Here is a 25,505-nt window from a genome sequence, read left to right as displayed (position 1 = left end):
TGTATTTTTTTCCCACTGCCCCTGTTTCGAGACATTCTAAATCAAAACAAATTTCACACACATATTATTTAGTATATGTAAAGACAAGATTAAATCAAGAATAGTCTGATGGGTGACAATATTAGCCTATCACTTGTGAATTAAATATTATCACTTGTGAATGATACCCAGAAACGGCCTTTTCCCGCGACTTTTTGAAATCAGTCGCACACCGCATGTAGTCTAGGCCTATATGTTTTAATAAGATTTGTATCACAACTAAAATTATCAAATAGCTTCTTACAATTAAGCACATTTATTTTGCTTTACAAGGGTGTAAAACAAAACATGCCTACCACTTTGAAGATGCAAGATATTTTTTATTGTGAAACAAGCAAGAAATTAGACTCAAAAAACAGAACTTGAGCGTGGATAACTATTCAACCCCCCCAACGTCAATACTTTGAAGTCACCTTTTGCAGCAATTACAGCTGCAAGTCTCTTGGGGTATGTCTCTATAAGCTTGGCACATCTAGCCACTGGGATTTTTGCCCATTCTTCAAGCCAAAACTGCTCCAGCTCCTTCAAGTTGGATGGGTTCCGGTGGTGTACAGCAAACTTTAAGTCATACCACAGATTCTCAATTGGATTGAGGTCTGGGATTTGACTAGGCCATTCCAAGACATTTAAATGTTTCCTCTTAAACCACTCGAGTGTTGCTTTAGCAGTATGCTTAGGATCATTGTCCTGCTGGAAGGTAACCTCTGTCCCAGTCTCAAATCTCTGGAAGACTGAAACAGGTTTTCCTCAAGAATTTTCCTGTATTTAGCGCCATCCATCAAAAACATTTATTTGTATTTTATTAAGCTTTGTTCAATTGTTTTCTTCATACTATAAAATAATATTAAATATTGCCACGGAATTCTAAACAAATCTTGTCTGCTAAATGAACTAGTCTAGACCACAGCCATTTGGCGTATCCACATTAGGACTTAAGGACTCAGAGTATTCTATGTTCTTCTGAAATAATTTTCTTCAAATCATGCTTCTTTAGACCCGTCTAAAATAAATAATGGATTAATTGTGAAGGTGTAGGCTATATTACATGTATTTATTATACTTTTTTTTTAATGTAGAAGTTCCAACAGCCTTCCAACCACTGATGCAGACCATGTGTGGAAACCAGGAGATGCTAAATGTATTTATGTTAATTACTGGTCTATTACCGTGGGACCGACAGTTATTTGCTTGACAAATCACCTTCTGACTAAATGTCATGACCGACACAGCCCTACCTGTGACATCATTTAGAATTCTTGGTCCCGTCTCGGGTAAAGGTAGATCCGTGAATCCACGACTTCATGTTGTGTAAACAGGAGTCTGTTGATGCGTCCCAAATGGAACCCTGTTCTCTCTATATACTTTTGACCAAGGCATGTGTTCCCTATATAATGCTCTACTTTTGACCAGAGCCTTATGGGCCCTGGTCAAAAGCAGTGCACTATATAGTGAATAGGGTGCCATATGGGACTCAGTCTGGGTGTTATCGTTGCTGTGATTGTAACGAGTCTCTCTGGTTCTGTTTCAGAGTTTTGCTGGACAGAGCGCACTCAGATCTGGACAATGTTTTCCACAGCCTGGACTCGGACCCCGAGACCGAACCACTTCAAGCCTCATCTCCTCCCACAAGCTCTCCTCTCCGCAGCGCAGCGCCTGCCAGTACCTCAGACACCAATACCTCGGACCGAACCAATGCTCCCAACAACCACCACCCCTCTTCTTCCTCTTCGTCATCTGTGGACCTCAGTGAGATTCTGTTGAACATTAAGTCGGGCCGCTGGAGGCACTTTAGGCCGCGGACGCTATCCCATCACCCCCTGGGTGGAGGTGACATCTCACGCTACAGAGGATTTAGAGGATTTACCCGGAGTACGTCCTTGGGACAGAGCAGGCTCTTGGGGAGTGGAGCTAACCCCCTACCCCGCACTGGCCCAGGAGCTACACCCGTCACCGGTGAGTTGTGCTCCTCCTGCTTTGTGGTTTACGCTAGAATTCAGGTATTGTGGGTAACCTGCCAAGTCCTGCTTGAGAGTACTGAAGGGTGTTTGTTTGTCACTTACCACTTTGCTTTACGGGCAATATACAATGCAGATATAGGCATAGTATGTGCTGTTTCTGAGTACTGGTTTGTTAAGAGTTTGCTGTGCCTCAGAGTCCTGAATGTAATGTACCCCAGCCCAGTGGCGGAGGAATATCTGCTCTTCTGTGTTCCACATAGCACCTTATTCCCTATATAATGCATTACTTAAGTTTTGACCTGTCCCGTATCCACAAAGAATCTACGAGTAGGAGTGCTGTCCCTGGGATAAGTTTTGACTTTTAAATGATAGTTAAAAGGGGGGACCTGATCCTAGATCAGCACTCTGCTTTGTGGATATGGACCCATGGCCCATAGGGCTCTGGTAAAAAAAGTAATGCACTATAAAGGGAATAGGGTGTCATTTGGGACGTAGTATTTCACCCCCTTGCTTTAGGGCACTATGTTGACGCTCTTGAGGACAGGTATTCTCTTTAGAAATCAGATAAATAGATAAGTGTTTGGCAGGGAGAAGAGAGGAGGCGTTTGTTTTGACCTAGTCACAGGAGCATTATTTCTTGAAAAGACAGTTTTTCTGTTCTGGCAGAGCTATAAAGGTTTAGTGTGAATCAGAATGAGAGAATTGAGCAGGCTTTGAGTGAGTGTGTGTGTGTGGTATGTGGGGAGGGGTGTAATTGGAAAATGTCTCCATGCATGAAATTGTGAGCTACCATTGTTTAGTGTATGTGCCTGCAAGGGGGAGGGTGCGAAGGAGAGATAAATGTGCATTTTTAAAGGCTCACTGTTTAGCTATTCTGTATCTGATCCTGATTAGGTATTTAATGGTTTATTTTTCTCCTTCAGAAAGCGACGCCTTTTCTTGGCTGTAAACCAAATGAACATTCTGCATTCATACGCTGCTTCCTTATAAGAGTACATTAATTCCTGTTCTCCCGGCTCGGGGAGTCAATTAGAAATGGTGTCGTATAATTAGATTCAGAAGAGGGCCAATGGCCGTAGAGATGAGTCTGCTGCATGCTAAACACTGTCAGGCTTACCTATATGACGAGCAGTATCTCAAGCTAGAGTCTTGGCTTGTTCGAGTTTAGCCTTGATAGTCCTATCCTTCATGCTATGGTGTCTGAAGACTGGAATATGGAGAGCAATAGTAATGGTGTCTTTTTGTAGGCAATAGTGGAGGCTAACTCCGCCATGGCATCGTTGGCCAAAGCCTATGGGGAAAGTACTGCGGTTTTTGGATAAATGATGAAAATAAGGTCTGTGTTAAACACAGGCTTAGGAGATCTTACATGCTGACTACACCGGCTCATGTTGATTTTGTCTATCCCTCCAGACGCGATCATGACACACAGGTTAAAATACCAAACTCAACTGTGAATCAATGATATAGATTTTGTGGCAGGTCAAAACACAGGACACATTCATGGACATTTAGCTAGCTAGCTGTTGCTGTTGTCCTGGGAGATGAACATTGGGGTTGTTATTTTACATGACATGCATATTGTCATTTTAGATGGATCTTTGTAGAATTTTGACCCAGAGTCATACAAAATCGTGTGTTTCTCTTCTCTGATAATTAATCCACAGATAAAGGTAAACCTAGTTTGTTTTTAGTTATCTTTTATTGTTCTCTTGTTTTTCTTTCAAGCATCCTGATATCCAATAAGGAAGGGACTTGTGGAGCATTTCAAATACATCAAAGTTCTATATTCGTGCTTGTTCACGTGCGTGAGCGGTGTGGGTGAGATGATTGAATAACATGTATGTGTAAATCTATTTTGCACCGCTCGCGCACATCACATCCGATGACGTTTGCATGTTATACGTTTTGTTCTATGAAATCATCAACAGATAACATCACTTTTTGTGCATTTTTAAGCATTTATTTATTCAGAACAATCATTTAAAGGCTTCATAATTCACGACGGTCTTGTTAACTTACTGATATTAGCAACTACACTGATCAAAAATATAAACCCAACATGTAAAATGTTAGTACCATGTTTCATGAGCTGAAATAAAATAATCCATCCACCTGAGGTGTGGCATATCAAGAAGCTGATTAAACAGCATCATCATTTTACAGGTTCACTTTGTGCTGTTGACAGTAAAAGGGCACTCTAAAATGTGCAGTTTTGTGATGCAACACAATGCCACAGATGTCAACGGTTTTGAGGAAGTGTGCAATTGGCATGCAAGAATGTCCACCAGACCGGTTGCCAGAAAATGTAATGTTCGTTTCTCTTCCATGTGCGGCTTCCAACATCATGCTAGATAATTTGGCATTAGGTCACAACAGCAGACCATGTGTAACGTGGACCTTCACATCCGGCTTTTTCACCTGCGGGATTGTCTGAGACCAGCCAACCGGACAGCTGATGAAACAGGGGGTTGCACAACCAAAGAATTTCTGCACACTGTCAGAAACCGTCTCAGGGAAGCTCATCTGCGTGCTCGTTGTCCTCACCAGGGTCTTGACCTGACTGCAGTTTGGCGTCATAACTGACTTCAGTGGGCAAATGCTCATCTTCGATGGCCACTGACACGCTGGAGAAGTGTGCTCTTCATGGATGAATCCCGGTTTCAACTGTACCTGGCAGTGTGTATGGCTTTGTGTTGGCAAGCGGTTTGCTGATGTCAAGGTTGTGAACAGAGTAGAGGTCGACCGATTATGATTTTTCAACGCCGATACCGATTTAATCGGACCATTTTTAAAAATGTATTTGTAATAATGACAATTACAACAATACTGAATGAACACTTATTTTAACTTAATATCACTTAACATCAATACAATCAATTTAGCCTCAAATAAATAATGAAACGTGTTCAATTTGGTTTAAATAATGCAAAAACAAAGTGTTGGAGAAGAAAGTAAAAGTGCAATATGTGCCATGTAAGAAAGCTAACGTTTCAGTTCCTTGCTCAGAACATGAGAACATATGAAAGCTGGTGGTTCCTTTTAACATGATTCTTCAATATTCCCAGGTAAGAAGTTTTAGGTTGTAGTTATTATAGGACTATTTCTCTCTATACCATTTGTATTTCATATACCTTTGACTATTGGATGTTCTTATAGACACTTTAGTATTGCCAGTGTAACAGTATAGCTTCCATCCCTCTCCTCACCGCTACCTGGGCTCGAACCAGGAACACATCGACAACAGCTACCCTCGAAGCAGCGTTACCCATGCAGAGCAAGGGGAACAACTACTTCAAGTCTCAGAGCGAGTGACGTTTGAAACGCTATTAGTGGGCACCCTGCTAACTAGCTAGCCATTTCACATCGGTTACACCAGCCTAATCTCGGGAGTTGATAGGCTTGAAGTCATAAACAGCACAATGCTTGAAGCATTGCGAAGAGCTGCTGGCAAAACGCACGAAACTGCTGTTTGAATGAATTCTTACGAGCCTGCTGGTGCCTACCATCGCTCAGACTGCTCTATCAAATCATAGACTTAATTATAACATAACACACAGAAATACGAGCCTTAGGTCTGATGGTTTCTTTGTCAGTGGGCAGACGTGCGGAGTCAGCAGGGGATCAAATACTTTTTTCCCTCACTGTATATACTGTACTCTATATCATCTACTGCATCTTGCCATCTTTATGTAATACATGTACCACTAGCCACTTTAAACTATGCCACTTTATGTTTACATAACCTACAGTACTCATCTCAATATGTATATACCTGACTCTATACCATCTACTGCATCTTGCCTATCCGTTCTGTACCACCACTCATTCATATATCTTTATGTACATATTCTTTATCCCTTACACTTGTGTGTGTATAAGGTAGTAGTTGGAATTGTTAGGTTAGATTACTTGTTGGTTATTACTGCATTGTCGGAAACTAGAAGCACAAGCATTTCGCTACACTCGCATTAACCTGCTAACCATGTGTATGTGACTAATAAAATTTGATTTGATTGATTTTAGGTCATTAATATGGTCGAATCCAGAAACTAAACGTTATTTTTTCAGTGAAATACGGAACCGTTCCATATTTTATCTAATGGTGGCATCCATAAGTCTAAATATATTCCTGTTACATTGCACAACCTTCAATGTTATGTCATAATTACGTAAAATTCTGGCAAATAGTTCGCAATGAGCCAGGCGGCCCAAACTGTTGCGATATACCCTGACTCTGCGTGCAATGAACGCAAGAGAAATGTCACAATTTCACCTGGTTAATAATTGCCGTGCTAACCTAGATTTTATTTTAGCTAAATATGCAGGTTTTAAAAAATATATACTTCTGTGTATTGATTTTAAGAAAGGCATTGATGTTATGGTTAGTACACGTTGGAGCAACAACAATCCTTTTTCGCGAATGCGCACTGCATCGATTATATTGCAACGCAGGACACGCTAGATAAACTAGTAATATCATCAACCATGTGTAGTTATAACTAGTGATTATGATTGATTGATTGTTTTTATAAGATCAGTTTAATGCTAGCTAGCAACGTACCTTGGCTTCTTACTGCATTCGCTTAACAGGCGGGCTCTCGTGAGGCAGGTGGTTAGAGCGTTGGACTAGTTAACCGTAAGGTTGCAAGATTGAATCCCTGAGCTGACAAGGTAAAATCTGTCATTCTGCCCCTGAACAAGGCAGTTAACCCACCGTTCCTAGGCAGACATTGAAAATAATAATGTGTTCTTAACTGACTTGCCTAGTTAAATAAAGGTGTAAAATAAAAAAAAAAAAAAAAAAAAAAAAAAACGGCTACATTGGCGTCCAAAATTACCAATTTCCGATTGTTATGAAAACTTGCAATCGGCCCTAATTAATCGGCCATTCCGATTAATCGGTCGACCTCTAGAACAGAGTGCCCCTTGGTGATTGTGGGAATATGCTATGCTCCGGCATAAACTACGGACAACGAGCACAATTGCATTTTATCGATGGCAATTTGAATGCACAGAGAGCACATGACAAGGTCCTGGGGCCCATTGTCGTGCCATTCATCCGCCGCCATCACCTCATGTTTCGGCATGATAATGCACGGCCCCTTGTCTTAAGGATCTGTACACAATTCCTGTAAGCTGAAAATGTCCCAGATCTTCCATGGCCTGCATACTCACCAGACAGATCACCTATTAAGCATGTTTGGGATGCTCTGGATTGACGTGTACGACAGCATGTTCCAGCCAGTGGGACAACATTCCACAGGCCACAACTAACAGCCGGATCAACTCAATACAAAGGAGATATGTCGTGCTGCATGAGGCAAATGGTGGTCACACCATATACTGACTGGTTTTCTGATCTAAGCACCTACCTTTTTTTTTAAGGTATCTGTGACCAACAGATGCATATCTCTATTCCCAGTCATGTGAAGTCCATAGATTAGGGCCTCATTTATTTATTTAATTTTACTGATTTTCCTTACACGTGATGATTTTTTTTGATGGAGCAGATAATTATAATAATTTGTAGACTGCAAATTTACCACAACTAAGCCCAAAAAATAGATTTTATTTGAAAATAATAATAATTTCATACATTGACAGGATCACGTCTTTTTTTGTGTGGGAAAGAACAGATTTCCTAAATTATTTGCAGCGTTGATCCCAAAACCCCCATACATTTTTCGCATAGCAAACAAACCAGAAGTAGAAAATGCTAACTCATTTACGATTTTAGGACTACAAGCTGGTGAGCTCTATACTTTATAGGAATTTTTACGTTTTAGAATTATGTTTGATGTCAGAAAGCTAACCTTGGTGTGTAGGGCTGACCCCGTTTAGTCGACTGGTCAATTGTTTGGTTGTTGGTCAACTGAGATTTTTATTGTGGAATAATTACAAATATATTTTAAAAAATGCATGACACACATGACCTGTCTCAGTGGACTAATCCATTGCGGAGGCCGCGGGGATGGCACACCCGTATCACCAGTAGTACATTTACCATTAAATTACCATCATTTCTGTTAATGCATTCAATTTATTATTATTATTATTGCTGGCTTACTGTTGTCATTGTTGGAGTGGACATGTTGTTTGCAGAGCACACAACCCAGGCTACACTTGTGAAAGTTTTGGTTTATTTAATTCGATTTACAATTTATTAATTCATTTGTTTGGAGCGCTCCTTTCAATCTTGAGTAAGGACACTCACCTGATTACACATAGAAATAGGCCTAGGCTACCTGGCCTCATATAAATGTGCCCATTTGGGAATCTGATACTATTTCTGATTGTCTTAACTCACCACCACTGTGGAGCTTCTCAAAGTAATTTTTTCTTTGCCTCAAACAGCAAGTAAACAAAGTCTGTTTTTAAAATCCATTGAGAATGACATTAGTTCCTCAACGTAGCCTATTGACTTTGCTATATTGATCTCTGCCTCCCTCTTAAGTCACTTGTCATTTTTAATTGAATTGCTTAGTGCATCAGGCAAGCTCAGTAGCCTACAAATAGTTTATTTTATTCAAGCATCTGTATATGGGAAAATACATGTTTAAAACATGTTGACCAGTTTCGATGACTCTTGGTCGACCAATAAATAAATAAATTGTCGGGGACAGCCATATCGGTGTGTTTTCCTTTCATACCCCCTTGCGGTTTGCTAGGCCACACGTTGAACTGCATTACCATTTTGGGGAGGCATATTTTGCCATGCACGTGCTTCTGTGGGCACTGGTGTGTATGTTTATGTTCACTTAGTCAACTTTTGATGTCGCTAAGTGTATATTGTGAACGAGTAGCCTACATTCTGGCTGTCACACCTGTTTTGTTTAGATCAAAAGGATAACCATAGGAGCTAGTTCATAGCTAAGCCCAGTTCGTCTCCTGATAAGTTATCTTTCTGAAGGAGGTATTTTTATGGGCTCGGTCAAAGGTTTGACCCAGTGTAGAGAGTGGCCCGATAAGAGGTTACTTGATTCTCAAACCACACCTGGAATCTGAAAAGATGTATTGACCCAAACCACAACGGCTGGCTAAGTGTAGGATGTGGATTGAGAATCTCTTGACTTGGGCGTTGAGGTAAACCTCTTGTCTGTGAGCTCAAACATGGGCCTTTACAGGGGTTCAGCACAGCCTTGTGCATCACCGTAACCTTAGGTTTAGGGCAATTTTAGTGTTATGGATATGACATTTGCACACACAATGAGAAACAGAATGTCTCTCAGAATTTCCTTATCAAGCATAAATTAAAATGTTAATGTTTTTATATTTGTAGAACCCTAAAGGGGAAGTGTAGACACAATTCTAAATAATACCACAGTAATGCAACAACAACAACTTTCGTTATGGATATGACGGAAATGGACAGGCATTTTAGGGACAATGGACACATCAGCAAAAGTCTGAATCTCAGTCTTAGGGTAAAATATTAATAGCCACTTTGAAAGTAAGGATTGACTACACAGAAACCAATGATGAAAATATAAAAATTGTTACATACATACACACACTTCAGAGAGGAAAATTGACCGTTATGGATGTGACGCTGTGGATAATAAGTGTATTAATAAGTGTATTAAAGATTTCTTTACCAAACTTCATCATACTTTTGTTGTCATCTGAAAATGCAGTGTACCTCAAATAACCAAGAAATCACCAGTATCTTGAATAATTATTGCGTAGGCTCTCAAAGTGCACTTGTGGGTCCCATCTTAACCAACCATAAATGCGTTTACATTTCTTTATTTGAAAAACTCCGTTCTCATTCCGAATTAGAGTGCTAGATACCTCAACAATTCATAATAACTCTAGAGGTAAATGTTGTTATGGATGTGACATTCTGCTTTATGGATGTGACCGGGTCCCAAAAGACAGACCGCAAATGACACTGCACTCCATTTCAAATGTACAATGTTTCAGTCATTTCATTTTAGATCGTTAATGACTGTTTTATTTAAAATATTAATGTTTATTATCAATCACCTAAACATACAAAAACTCAATAAAAAATGTAAAAAATGACCTCATACTTTATTAATCTCACACCCTTTAATCTGCCAGCACATCAGGCTCTAAATCAGGCTTTATGAAATGTCACCTCCTCCCCCTGTTGTCCACAAAATGACAGGGACTGGACAACTTGACCTGCAGCCACCCACGCCTTGTCCTCCTTGGCTGGCAAGATGTACACACATCCTGTGTGGTAATTTCTCTTAAACAGCATCTGAGTCAGTCTTTATCTGTTACCAGTCCCACAAACTGCAGACTATTCACCCTCTGAATGGCACACAATCCACGTCAATTGTCTCAGGGCTTAAAAATCCTTCTTTAACCGGTCTCCTTCCCTTCATCTACACTGATTTGAAGTGGATTTAGCAAGTGACATCAATAAGGAATCATGGCTTTCACCTGGTCAGTGCATGTCATGGAAAGAGAAGTTAATGTTTTGTAGACTCAGTGTATATGTCTAACCCTAGACTCAGGGATTGATACACTCATTTCATTCGCTTGTTCATTTGAGATAGCTGTGCTCATTCCTCACTCATCTCTACTATATCTTGACATATGTCGTTATGTTTGTCTTTCCTGTGAACTTCATTTTTGTTATGTGAAATGGTAAAACAAATATGTTTCATTGAATTATAATCTACCAGTGACACAGGGTTTGCACTTTCACAGACATTTATTGTCAGGTTGTAAATCACCTGAGACTTGATAGCTGCAGACTACACCGATACAGATAAATATTGTCACTGGGGGGTACCCATAGTTACTCAATGAAGTAAACAAACTCAGCATGACCAGTGAAAGTTTCTTATGGATTTTTAAGACTAATTATGTTTATGAATTTAAGACCTTTATTATGCCATGTGATCTAAGGCAATGGTCCAGTTAGCAGAACGCATGATTGCAGTTCATATGAGAACGGGAGTACACCCGAAATAGATCACACACACACAGATTGCCCGCTAGCTTGTTTACGAACATAAACACACTTCTGAAGCTGTAGGAAGGGCATGAACATTCTATTATGATCGCGTTATGCAGTGCTGCTGACTAGTGAGTCATTGATCATGTTATGCGTCCGTAACGGTCACATCCGTTACGCTTAGAACGAGTACTGACAGAAAGGAAACCCATTATACATCACCTAAGCCCTTGATGAAAGTTCGCTTTGATCAGAAAGTTTGCATACAATCATACTTGAAACGCATCCACAATAACAACCTTTCCTCAAAAACATTACGGATGTGACACTCCCTGTCCAAATCAGCTTTCTAGCTTCACTAAAATTCTATACTAGCAGTCACTGGACAAACATTTGTTTGATATTGTATCATTAACCATACGATTTGGTTAGAAACACAGGGGGACAGATTTGACTACTAAAACAAGTTCTGTGAGCCATTGCTGAAAGTTATCAAATCTGGTTGACAAATACTTATTTGGAGACTTTGTATTCTACTTTGTAGTAACAATAACATTCAATTTGGCAAATATATAGGCCAAATGTAGTCTTTACTTCAAAAGGCACACATTCAAGGCAAATATGAAAGTAGTTTAATTAGGAAATAAGCCATTTTGTTTTTTCATACTCCGGTTGAACTTACTATGAAATACCTCTTTAGCACAGATTTGTCATTGCTTTGTCAACTTGCTTCGACAGTGTCTCGCACCAGAAACATGGTTAGTCTTCGATTTAGGCAAATGTGCACTTTATAGTGAACAGAGCGCCATTTGGGATGCGGTCTTGGCGTGCGAAGTGAAATGAATGAGTTAGTTTGAGACAGACTAGCAGCTGCGTATCCTGTTAGACCAGTCACACAAGGCACTAATGATCTGATCTACTGAGTTAACTGGAAAAAACATGAGCACAGGAGTGAGTCTGACAAGTTTATATTCCTGGCTAATGTCATAGAGGGCTAGGTATTGTGATGCATTTTGTCAGCCACGCTAAGGGTCAAATGAGGATATTTAGGACTTAGATCGAGGGTTATACTGGGTCTGGTTATTTGATTACAACGGTAGGCCTATCACTGAACAAAATTGACGTCGTAGAAAGCTATCTATTTTTATGTCTTCTATCAGCCATGCTATTGACTCAAATAAAGAGTCACCAGCTTCGTGAAGATATTGAATGTTCTAGAAGACAAGCTACAGGTGTACAAAGTCAGCCTTGGAGCCAATTACAGTTGTGTATATGCAGGAAATGAAAGAATATGGCATGGGAGTGGCAAATTGCCTAGCGTGTGCACTGTGCAGGCTTTTCTTTGCTTTATTATGACTGGTGGCAAAATATAGGATCTGCATATCACCTAAACTCTCAGGGATCTTTCTATTATGGAAATCCTGGAATTTTAAATTGTGTTTTCCAGGCCTGGAAAAGTTTTAGAAAATGATCAAATCTGAAAAGTTATGGAAATGAATTTAATAATTTCTCTTAATGTAATTTATTTAGGCACCGTTTTTAAAAATATTTTATCAAATAAAAAATCAACCTGTCAGCTAGGATAAGAATGACACTTTAGCCCTTGAGTTATTGCACGCACCTCACCTGCATCTGCGCGAGACGAATAGGCCGTTGCTCATAGAGAGAGAGAGCCAGTCGGACATTGCATCAGCAGGTAGGCCTAGACTATAAAATATGATAGAAAACAGACTAATAAGTAGGTAGCCTATTCAAAACATACAGTATCTTGTACGCTCTAGTTAACTTTTTAGCTATTAGCGTGTATTAATGTTTTCGTCATGTCCCAGAAAAATGTACACCGACACTCACGAATAAGGACATATGAAGTTGATTTACTTTTTAAAACATCTACAGGATGTGTTCCCCCGCGGGACGGTTGAGCTAATGTGATTAGCATGAGGTTGTAAGTAACAGGAAAATTTCCCGCGGCATAGACATATCTGATATGGGCAGAAAGCTTAAATTCTTGTTAATCTAACTGCACTGTCCAATTTACATGAGCTATTACAGTGAAATAATACCATGCTATTGTTTGAGTGAGTACACAGTTATGAACTTGAACATCTATTAATAAACCAATTAGGCACATTTGGGCAGTCTTGATACAGCATTTTGAACATAAATGCACTGGTTCATTGAATCAGTCTAAAACTTTGCACATACACTGCTGCCATCTAGTGGCCAAAATCTAAATTGCGTCTAGATTCCTTAGTCATATATAGGCCTTTCTCTTGCAGTTCAAAGATGATGGAACAAAACGACAACAACAAAAAAATGCATTTTTCTTGAAAGCTTGTTTTGTAGATGCTTTCAGTTGATTTGGCCATCCAATGTAGGGGACATTGCAACTCAATAGATGCTAGTCAGCCTGCAAAGTAAACACTTCTAATGTAACTAAGATAAATATGACAACTAGAAAAGGGGAATTTCCTGAATAAAATTTGTGGGCTTGCTTTAGCTGATTTAAAAAATACTGAGTCTACCATTAGGCTTGGTCTGTATACCAGGGTATTTGGAAATAGCCATGGGATGTTTTTTCAATACCGTTAATACCATTGAAACTATATTTAAGTAAATACCTGCAGAAAACTTGTGCAATATGTAAGAAGATGAAGCAGTTTGCGTTCTTCGTTTCACCTGTCACATTATTTTACATTATGAAGCTTACCGTAGTTTCCCAGCAGGAGCAGGTGAGTCCAGCTGTGTATTGACAGGGCTGTGTTTTATATTGAAAGTTAACTTTATTTATTTATTTAAATTTTGGCTTCAATAGCGTGATCAGGGACATTCAACTATAGTTTCCCTTACCAGAAAAGACATTAGTGAAACATCTTCGTCAGTAAATAGCTTAATTTTCATCAGATGACAACAGAAGTAAATGAGCTTACAATTAAAAACCAAGGTATTTTGGGGAACAACTATGCATGGCTATAATCTTTCTGTTTATCATAGAAAGAATGTAGCCAGCTACATTTCCTAATGTTTTTCTTGCATTCTACCGGAGAAAAGTAGGCTGGCTACACCAATAAAAGTACCAGAGAAAAGTACACTGCTCAAAAAAATAAAGGGAACACTTAAACAACACAATGTAACTCCAAGTCAATCACACTTCTGTGAAATCAAACTGTCCACTTAGGAATGCAACCACTGATTGACAATAAATTTCACATGCTGTTGTGGCAAAGAATAGACAAAAGGTGGAAATTATAGGCAATTAGCAAGACACCCCAATAAAGGAGTGATTCTGCAGGTGGTGACCACAGACCACTTCTCAGTCCTATGCTTCCTGGCTGATGTTTTGGTCACTTTTGAATGCTGGCGGTGCTCTCACTCTAGTGGTAGCATGAGAACGGATCTACAACCCACACAAGTGGCTCAGGTAGTGCAGCTCATCCAGGATGGCACATCAATGCGAGCTGTGGCAAGAAGGTTTGCTGTGTCTGTCAGCGTAGTGTCCAGAGCATGGAGGCGCTACAGGAGACAGCCAGTACATCAGGAGATGTGGAGGAGGCCGTAGGAGGGCAACAACAACCAGCAGCAGGACCGCTACCTCCGCCTTTGAGCAGGAGGAGCACTGCAAAATGAACCTCCAGCAGGCCACAAATGTGCATGTGTCAGCATATGGTCTCACAAGGGCTCTGAGGATCTCATCTCGTACCTAATGGCAGTCAGGCTACCTCTGGCGAGCACATGGAGGGCTGTGCGCCCCACAAAGAAATGCCACCCCACACCATGACTGACCCACCGCCAAAACCGGTCATGCTGGAGGATGTTGCAGGCAGCAGAACGTTTTCCACGGCGTCTCCAGACTCTGTCACGTCTGTCACGTGCTCATGTGCTCAGTGTGAACCTGCTTTCATCTGTGAAAGAGCACAGCGCCAGTGGCGAATTTGCCAATCTTGGTGTTCTCTGGCAAATGCCAAACGTCCTGGATGGTGTTGGGCTGTAAGCACAACCCACACCTGTGGACGTCGGGCCCTCATACCACCCTCATGGAGTCTGTTTCTGACCGTTTGAGCAGACACATGCACATTTGGGCCTGCTGGAGGTCATTTTGCAGGGCTCTGCAGTGCTCCTCCTGCTCAAAGGCGGAGGTAGCGGTCCTGCTGCTGGGTTGTTGCCCTCCTACGGCCTCCTCCACATCTCCTGATGTACTGGCCTGTCTCCTGGTAGCGCCTCCATGCTCTGGACACTACGCTGATAGACACAGCAAACCTTCTTGCCACAGCTCGCATTGATGTGCCATCCTGGATGAGCTGCACTACCTGAGCCACTTGTGTGGGTTGTTAGACTCCGTCTCATGCTACCACTAGAGTGAGAAGCACCGCCAGCATCAAAAATGACCAAAACATCAGGCAGGAAGCATAGGAACTGAGAATGGTCTGTGGTCACCACCTGCAGAATCACTCCTTTATTGGGGGTGTCTTGCTAATTGCCTATAATTTCCACCTGTTGTCTATTCCATTTGCACAATCGCATGTGAAATTTATTGTCAATCAGTGTTGCTTCCTAAGTGGAGAGTTTGATTTCACAGAAGTGTGATTGACTTGGAGTTACATTGTGTTGTTTAAGTGTTCCCTTTATTTTTTTGAGCAGTGTAGTTACATATCAGTCAGAGCACTGTGCTGATAGAATGGCAGTTAGTGAATTGTATTCTCATCTGAGTGGAGAAATGCAACTGAAGCACAAACAAAAGTACATTAAGAAGCATTTTATATCTGCATTTACAAAACGCAGCAAGATGTTTCTTATGCGTAATCATTTTTTTCTAAGAATTCTGCGTAAACGCGACACTTAAGTTTAACTTGCTAGTTATCAAGGTGACTGGACATCATATTGTTGGCTTTCTGCCATGGTGAAGTCGAAGCCCTTTGTTTGAGTTCTGTACAGCTGCCACTTATCTTTTGATTTCCTTGTTTTTTCTCCTCTCAGTTCTCAGCCTGTCTGCTGCTCCTCCATCTTCTCAGAGCAGTCAGGCCTGTTGCCCTAGCAACTCCAGTGGACATATGCTGCTCCAGAGCCAGTACTGTTAATTTGCATGCTGTCTACCATTCGCTTGTAAATGTCCAAACTCACCAAAAATGACATTCGGTAGCACCTACCAATATACACTTAACAAAATGTAAAGTCTTGGTCCTATGTTTCGTGAGCTGAAAGAAAAGATCCTAGAAATTTTCCATACGCACAAAAAGCTTCTCAAATGTTGTGCAAAAATGTGTTTACATCCCTGTTAGTGAGAATTTATTCTTTGCCGAGATGATCCATCCACCTGACAGGTGTGGCATATCAAGAAGCTGATTAAACAGCATGATCATTACACAGGTGCACCTTGTACTGGGGACAAAAGGCCACTAAAATGTGCAGTTTTGTCACACAACACAATGCTACAGATGTCTCAAGTTTTGAGGGAGCGTGCAATTGGCATGCTGACTGCAGGAATGACCACCAAAGCTGTTGCCAGAGAATTTAATGTTCATTTCTCTACCGTAAGTCGCCTCCAACATCATTTGAGAGAATTTGGTAATGCGTCCAACCGTCCTCACAACCGCAGACCACGTGTATGGCGTCGTGTGGGCGAGTGGTTTGCTGATGTCAACATTGTGAACAGAGTGCCCCATGGTGGGGTTATGGTATGGGCAGGCATAAGCTACGGACAACAAATGCAATTGCATTTTATACAGTTACCTAACCCGTATTCTACTTTGATGTATTCTACTTTGTGGGGGGGGGGGTTAATGACAGGAGGTGGTATATGTGATCTGAGAGCTCCCAGTGTCAATACCACATGGTGCTTGTTTTTTTATATGTACATAGATGTATGTACAATTGTTGGTCATCGAAATTTGCTTAAGTCATGGAAAAGGAATTTCATGACAGTGTGTATGAACCCTGACTCTTCATTCATTCTCCTGTGACCAGTTTGTGTATAACCCATGTGTGCGTGTATAACATTGTTATCCTGTCTCTGTAGCATTCACAGCAGAGCAGTACCAACAGCACCAGGAGCAGCTGGCCCTGATGCAGAAACAGCAGCTTGAGCAGATCCAACAGCAGCAACAGGCACAGCAGCAACAGGCACAGCAGCAGGCAAACACAGACCCATCCTCTACTACTACATCCACAGCACCCCTACCTAACACACAGGTCAGTAGCACTCCTCTGCTATACACAAACCAGCCACTCACCTACTATACCCAAATCATCTTTTCCAAAACAGTTTTGTGTAGGTTTGTTTGTTTCGTTACGTTTCTTAGTCAAGCAGTCGCAAGTACAGTACCAGTCAAAATTTTGGACACACCTACTCATTCCAGGCTTTTTCTTTATTTTTACTATTTTCTACATTGTATACTCAACAAATAAAAGGTATTTGGTACCTTGGGTCGGGTGTTAGCACCAACTCACGAAACTCCGGTTTCTCGACCTTGTAAATTGGGGCCATGTCTTTGCAGATGTAAGTTGTAACGGCAGCTGTTATCTCCTTCCATTTTCATGGTTCTTTGCCATATGGTGTGCCATGGGCAAAAGCCTCTTGCAACGTCTGAGTTGGGGGTTTGTTTTGAGCACTCCGCTGTACTTTTTGGGGTCTCATCCGTAGACTCTCTCCGTACTGTTTCACATGATTCTTGCGTGATTCTTGCGTAGGTGGTTAAAGAGGTTAGTGGTGTCCCTGTGGCATATTGCCTGTGGCATATTTTGCAGAGGACGGTTTTCTGGTCCGTGTCAGACTGTTCATACCCAAACCACGTCCATGCGACTGAAGTAGCCCCTTTTTTAGGTACGGTCTCTGTGTCGCATTCACACTCCATGTTTGTTTGTGTTGCAAATTTGGAAGAACGCAAAGCGACGTCCAATTGATGAAAAATATTGCCGCAAAGAGTGTGATTTGCGACACAACGAAATAAACGATAGAGCATAATATGAAACGATAGAAAAACGTCTATTGTCATACGATATATATCGTCATATTCCCCAGCCCCCTACATGCAAGTAAACAAAGTCTGTTTTTAGAGTACATTGACAAGGGAGGCCGGTAGCCTAACAGTTAAGAGCGCTATGCCAGTAACCGAAGGCTGCTGGTTCGAATCCCTTGGCCGACTAGGCGAAAAACCTGTCTGTGTTCTTATTGCTCCTGTAAGTCGCTCTGGATAAGAGCGTCTGCTGAATGACGTAAATATAAAATGTGACAATAGTTCCTCCAATGTGTTCGAAAAAATATTTCCCGATCTCTCTTTTGATAACTACTCAGCATGAAATGGAAAGATGTAATGCTCTGATCCAGTGGAAACGTCATAAAACACCTGATTTTACTTCTTATCCTTTGCACAAGTTGCTTGTGTCTGTCCCGAGCTCACTGGCGGGGGAAGCTCTGAGGACCCAGATCATGTTGCAAGCTTGCTAGCCTGAGCTTCGGACCAGACACAGTTGATAGTTGATACGATGTTTCACGTTTTTTGCAGACAGGCCATGCGTAGCCAATATGATTTATAGGATGCTTTATTATTATCTGTATATTTTCTACCTGCAGGCTGCAATGTTTTTATCTGTTGGCTTTGTGTGCTATTTTTACATCGTTGGCAATAGATGTTACTTTTAGATTTGTATCATTTTCTTTTAGATATAATTGTTATTAACCACATGACAATGAAACTGTTCTACGGAAATGTGCATATGAAAATCAGAACTGGCACGCCGGGTCGGTAGAAATTGTAAGAGAAGTTGGATCTCCCAAATGGAAAAGGTTGCCGACCCCTGGTTTAGCCTGTTTCTGGCAACTTCAGGAGCGTAACAGCAGAGTTGGAGCAGGGTCAAGAACAGTTTTTTTTCTTTCTGGTTAGACCATCTTGATCTCTGGCTCTCTTGAATAATTTGTGTCTGAATTATTTAATCAAACAGTGTTCTTAAAGCATAAGACAAGCTCGATACATGTAGTTGAATTTATTAGAACACATAGGGTGTCTTTATATATGAATGTTTTTCAAATTCAGACCAATCGATTGGTCGAAAGAAAAGACTACTATCGATCGACCAAGATTTGTTTTTAGTCGGGGAAAGCCCTCGAAGCCAGAAAGCCTTTGTGTTGCTTTGAGGGAGCTTTGCATCCTGCCTGAAAAAATAACCAGGGGAATGACTGGTTTCACTGACTCTTCCATGTTTAATATGCTCAGTGGTTGTACAATCACATCACTCGGTCTGTCTCCATCTGTCCTTCCTCCAGTGTATAATATCTAAGACGTTAGACTCGGCCAGCGCCCAGTTTGCTGCCTCTGCCCTGGTGACCACGGACCAGCTGATGGCCTTCAAGGGCAAGGAGGAGGGGGTTCTGGGAAGTGGCATCAACGGTGTCTTTCCAGGCTCAGGTGAGCAGCAGCGCCAATGGGATCTGAGCTCTATTGGCCCTGGTTAAAAGTAGTGCACTATATATGGATAGAGTACCATTGTAGGACGCAGACCAGATTTGCAAATAAATACAATTGAATAGAGAGACAGGACTGTAGAGTTGAGGAAGTTCTCTAGTCTTATCAAAGTATTTTCTTTACCCATCTCCTCACAGCATTTTACTGATAAATGACATGTATGGTATAGTCTAATGTATTAATGTCTCCCTCCCTCAGGAGTGTACAAGGGCTTACACCTCGCCAGCACCACCCACACCCACCACCCCAACACCAACCAGACTCCCACTCCTCCTCCATCAGCCCCCACTTTCCTCAAGCCCTCCTCCACCACTACGTCCCCTGTCACCGCCTCCTCCCTCAGCTCTCCAGCTAACGCACACGGGAATCCCCTCCACCTGGGTAGCAACGCTGCCAACTCCACCCCCACCACCACTCAGGTCCTGATAGGGAACAACGTCCGTATGAGCGTACCCTCCTCCCCTGTCCTCCCCAGTCTGGGCGGCACCACCACGCGCCACATACCCAGGGCTCTGGGAGCCTTGCCCTCTGCCTTAAAGATGGCTGCCAACACCAACTGTCAGATGCCCAACAAGGTTACCGGGGCTTCTACCATGGACATAGGATCCAGGTGAGTTGATTTAACATATTCTAACAAATTAACTTTGAATAACATATAGTTTAAGGCATGCCCTGACTTTAACTGAAGGCTATTATAAAAACATACTCTGACACAGACCTAGGCTATTCACAAATGATACGGTTAGGGGTTGTGATGAATCTGTTATTTGTTTTAATTAATTGGTTAAGCCATGCCTTGACTTAAACAAATGTTATCAACATACAGAGTTAAAGTTAATAGGGGTCTAATGGAAGCAGTTTTTGAAATGGTGTTTGTCTTGTATTCTTCCAGGGATAATCACGATCAAGACAAGCCAGCTCTGAACAGTATAGCGGACAACACAGTGGCCATGGAGGTGACGTAGCAGAGTGATGGTGGTGCTGCTAGCTACCGTGACAGACCAGCCAGGCCCAGCGCTACCCAACCCTCTGCTGGCCAACCAGTCCTCTGCTGAGAGTCTGCTGCTACTCTCTGAATCCACTCTTTAGGTGCTGTGCATCGTAGCATTGGGAATGCAAAAGGGACGGCAGGCGGGTGGTCGGCAGGACTCCACATACGGACTACATACGGAGTACGGACATACACGTTTCCACGGCAACTGTGGGGATTACATGGGTTGCAATTCTCATCTCTCATGCTTTTTAAATGTTTTTGTTTTTGTATTCGTTACTGTTAATAAGAGTAAAAATTGACATTGTGTAAATTATGAATATGGCAAATTAGTATCTGTACAGTAACTAAATATTTGTAATACCCCCTTGTATATATGTTACTTGAATACAGAAACTTGTTTATTTGTGATGTTTTGCACTTGGGAATAAAAAGAAAAAAAGCGATAAACTTGTGAGTGTGAGATGTGAGAGTTGTATAAACGAAAAGAGACATTTCAGAAGAGACGTTTCATCACATGCATGGTGCAGAGCCTGCTGTTTTATCTATTTATTGTGCTGTGTTTACAGTTTCCTTATTTTATTTCTGCACTGTACCTTAATTGGTTCCTGTGCTGTAGTAAATGTTAGGTAGCTACGGACTCCTGGGTATTTTGTATATTGTAAACACAATGCAGGTTTTCCCCCCTTTGGGTCCCTGCGCTTTTCTTTGGATCATGTGGAATTCAATGGTGATTTACAGATAGACTCTTTGGGGAGGGGAGCCAGAGGTGGAGGACATGGTCAGCTTTGGTTCACTTCACTTAGCGGGGTTAAAGCTCTTCCTGGGATCTTCCATTTACATTATCCCGATACAAGTAACAAACTAGGGATGAAGTCTCTTCCTAGAAGCATCGATCTCATGTTTCTGATTCAAAGCACTATCGATTTTGTTTAGTTTTCTGTTTTTTTAATCAATATTAATGCTGCTTTTGTATAATTTTGGTCCCTTGTTTTCATGCAATGCCRCCCCCCCCCTTTAATTATTTTAATCCCACACACATTTTTGTAAAACAGAATTTAGTTATTTTTGTATTTTTCTCCTGTTCTTGTGGTAAAAAAAAAAAATGATTGTAAGCTTCTTCGTATTGAAAGACTTCATTATTTTGTTACTTGTTTATGCATAGGTGATAAGGGAGGTGAATGGCAGTTACAATTGCTGTATGTATCATCATTCCAATTTCTGACAAGAAAGAAAAAATGCTAATGGGGGGTAGCTATGGAGAAAGGCTTCTTTTTCTCCTCTTATCTCACCGTTTCAAACTCCAGACGGCTGCAAGGCCAAAAACCACAAGTGTCGGGTGCCTTCCCTTGGGGGGAAAAACGTGCTCTCTTCTGTGAAGAGTAAGGCACAAAGACAGTGCTACTCCTAGTAGTACTTTTTGTCTATGTCGTCAGAATCTGAATGCCCAGTCCAATGGCAGGATTTATCCTTGAGGTTTTCTTGTCCCACCTGGAGGCTGAAAAGAATAATGAAAATAAAAAAGTGACAGAACTCTACGATAATATAAGACAATAAAGACCAGGTCATTATATGTGGATTATGTGACTCTTTGTGTTCTGTTGGGTGAATGTTATGGTCGTGTGTGTAAGCAAAAATTGTCATATTTTAAGAATGAGACGTTTTGAATAATGTGTGTAGGCCTATGGATGTTTCAACTGGGTGGCTGTGTGTGTAAGAGAGTGGAGAGCGCAATGTTTGGGGGAGTTTAAGACGGTTTATACTGCATTATTGCATCATGTTTACATTATCACATTTTGATGCTGTAATTAAAGCACCAGTACCACCGAGCTGAAAGCCATCCGGTTTCTCATTTAAAACGGATTACTCAAAGGGGAATTACATGATAGTGGGATTGTGCGTGTCTGAGTGCATGCCTCGCAGGTTGACATTACCTAAACTATTAGCACCCTGTTTGAAAGGAACAATGACATACTGAAAGAAAAGACCAAGCATTCTTTGACCAAGTGTAACCTCATTATTTGATTGTTATTGGGAACAAAAATGCCAAGCATTACATGCAAAGGGAATTATCCCCCTTTCTTGCCCAAATGGTATCCTATTCCTGATGTAGTGCACTACTTTGGACAAGAGCCTAGTGCTTTATTAAAAAGAAATGATGTACTATATAGGGAATAGGGTGCCATTTGGCACTCAAACCATGCAAGCATGTTCATAATTGATTCCACACCAGCGGATCCCAACAGCACAGGCAAGATAATTCAGTCCCTCTGTAACCACCCCTTAGATAAAACAACTAATCAAGTCAGCTTTCTCATTACAACAGTCTTAGGGAGCATCCCAAATGGCACCCTATTCCATACATAGTGCACTACTTTGGACCAGGCCCTGGTCCAAAGTAGTGCACTTTGTCAGGAAAAGGGTGTTGGGCTGCTTCAAGCACTCTGACGTGAGAGAGAAATAAAACTGCACACACACTCCCAACAATACACTCACACTGCTCCCAGGGACAATTCACCATGACAACGCTGTGCTGTCAAGATACAGCTAGGCAGCACATGGAATTACTCTGCTTTCCATTAACCCCTCCAAGCAAACAGCTGAAATATAAAGCTCACTCTCTTTGTCTGTCATTCACTCTCTCAGATTGCCCTCATTCTGTAAATATGAATTCTTTGGCATGGGTTTAGCTTTCAGAGTATAGAACAAAATGGACAGCGTGACCAAAATAACCCTGGTGGAAAACAAGATGCATCTGTTCACAACTGGATCAGATGTCTTCATCAGGGAGGTGATTGGAAGGGCTGACAGCCAAGCAGGTTTAACCCCTTGCTCGCCACCTCTCTCTATCCCCTCTGTCTCCCTCTCGTTCCTCTCTCTTTCCCCCTCAGTCCCCCATCAACCCTCTCCCTGGCCAACAGGTGCAGTAGTCTGAAAGGGAATGGGGACTTTGTTGATTGATAGCCTGGTACTGTCTATGATATGACTTCTCATAAATATAATTTTACCTCTGGAGAGAGATAGCCTTTCCTGTATAACATGATCACGTTACTCAGGGATGAATTATGCTTTGCTTCTCAGTAGGGTTAGATTAGACTTTTTCGAAAGAGAGATGGAAGAATGAAGAAGTTTCATGACTATGTTACGTCCCAAATAGCACCCTATTCCCTATGGGCCCTTGTCAAAAGTAGTGCACTATGTGGGGAATATGGTGCCATTTGCAGTGGTGGGAAACGTCTCCAATTGTGATGCTTGAGTAAAAGTATAGATACCTTAATAGAAAGTTTCTCAAATAAAAGTTAAAGTCACCCAGTGAAATACTACTTGAGTAAAAGTCTAAACGTATTTGGTTCTAAATATATTTAAGTATCAAAAGTAAAAATAATTTCAAATTCCTTATATATAGCAAAGCAGATGGCACCATTTTCTTGTTTTAAAATTTTATGGATTGCCAGGGGCACACTCCAACACTCAGACATAATTTACAAGTTATGCATTTGTGTTTAGTGAGTCCGCCAGATCAGAGACTGTAGGGATGACCACGTGTTCTCTTGATAAGTACATGAATTGGACCATTTTCCTATTCTGCAAAGCATTTCAAATGTAATGAGTACTTTTGGGTGTCAGGGAAATTGTATGGAGTAAAAAGTACATTATTTTCTTTAGGAATGTAGTGAAGTAAATGTAAAAGTTGTCAAAAAAATAAATAGCAAAGTACAGATACCCAGAAAAACTACTTAAGTAGTACTTTAAAGTATTTTTACTTAAGTACTTTACACCACTGGCTATTTGGGGCACAGCCTATTTCATTCAAGTGAGGTGATATAGTCAGACTCAGCTCTGTTTTCAAGCTGGTTGTCTTCACTTTGACATGTGAGCAGAATAAAGTGCATCATGTGAAGCTGTGGTAAACAGAGCCTGTGTCCCAAATGACACCCTATTCCCTTTATAGAGCACTACTTTTGACTAGGGTCCATATTGCTCTGGTCAAAAGTAGTGCACTATATAGGGAAATGGGTGCCATTTGTGATGTAGCCACAGAACCATTCAGGGCCAAAACTACTCTCCCCTGCTGTCACTGTGGACACAGTTGTGGTGTGAGATCAATCTGTACTGAACGTTTCTATTTCACCGGGTGTCTACTCTTCAATGGACACACATACAGACACATACACACATTGCAACACTCAGTCACCTATGCTGGACTGAAACAAACTCAACCTGAGGAGCGTCAAGCCAGGTTAGATGTTGCAGCCAGCCGGTGCTGTTGGACTTGTTGTGCTTGCGCAGTCCTTGAGTGAAAATTGCACTCAATAGAGAGTGGCAATTTTCCTTAGATGGCCATTCTCTTTAGATGGCCATTCTCTTTAGATGGTACTATGAGTGTTCCTCCGTCTGTGCTCAAGTGGAGAAAACACTTATGAAAACACTCTAGTGTGGCAGCCTTTTACAGAGCTCTCAGTAAGAGTGGGTTTTTTAACAGGAACGTTGGGTTTTTATTGGCTGATCTCAAGAGTGTTGACTGTTTCTGTTCTGGTTCTGTGCGTCTTTCAGCAAGAGAGCTCAACCAGTGATTTATGTGATGTATGTTTCTTCATGTATACAGATTTTTTTTCCTTCTGATCTAAGTGTGTCTGCATGTTTGGACATTTGTGAGCTTCTGTTGAGTTTTTTCAGTGTCGTGTCAACCTGACGCAGACGGCCTGCAATGACAGTGTGAAACACTAGGTAATAAGGCACTAGTCTGGGCTGAGCTTGGGGACACCAAACAGAGTGGGCACTTACAGAATAACCACATGAATTTCACATTTCCATTTGACAGACACTCTTATCCAGAGCAACTTCCAAGAGCAATTAGGGTTAAGTGCCTTGCTCAAGGGCACATCCACAGATTTTCACCTAGTTGTCTCGGGGATTTGAACCAGCAGCTACCTGCCTAGGGAGATCACGTGATCACATGTGATCTTATGTGAAGTTACTGTGATAACGTGACAACATATAAAAGTAACATGTGATAACATAAAACTACTCGTGAAAACATGATCTAATGTGAAATAAATGTGAAAACATACGGATGCAAAATTTCAACATGTGATACCATGAAACTACAAATTTGAGCACGTGAA

The 25,505-nt window shown here is 41.3% G+C and overlaps 1 protein-coding gene across 1 annotated transcript in view; it reads left to right on the top strand.

Moving 5' to 3' along the window:
- The window catches only part of LOC111973112 (enhancer of polycomb homolog 1), a 44,505-nt gene extending 23,520 nt beyond the window's left edge, over positions 1 to 20,985 (top strand). Inside the window, exons 10-14 of the mRNA XM_024000352.3 lie at positions 1,568 to 1,992; positions 16,946 to 17,118; positions 19,190 to 19,331; positions 19,587 to 19,998; positions 20,281 to 20,985. Of these exons, the coding sequence (XP_023856120.1) occupies positions 1,568 to 1,992; positions 16,946 to 17,118; positions 19,190 to 19,331; positions 19,587 to 19,998; positions 20,281 to 20,353 (1,225 nt within the window). The 3' untranslated portion in view covers positions 20,354 to 20,985. The remainder of the gene's footprint in view (positions 1 to 1,567; positions 1,993 to 16,945; positions 17,119 to 19,189; positions 19,332 to 19,586; positions 19,999 to 20,280) is intronic.
- Positions 20,986 to 25,505: the final 4,520 nt, after the last annotated feature.

The sequence above is a fragment of the Salvelinus sp. IW2-2015 genome, linkage group LG14, assembly GCF_002910315.2.
Source record: "Salvelinus sp. IW2-2015 linkage group LG14, ASM291031v2, whole genome shotgun sequence".
NCBI classification, from domain to species: domain Eukaryota; kingdom Metazoa; phylum Chordata; class Actinopteri; order Salmoniformes; family Salmonidae; genus Salvelinus; species Salvelinus sp. IW2-2015.
This window is presented reverse-complemented; position numbering and strand designations above follow the sequence as displayed.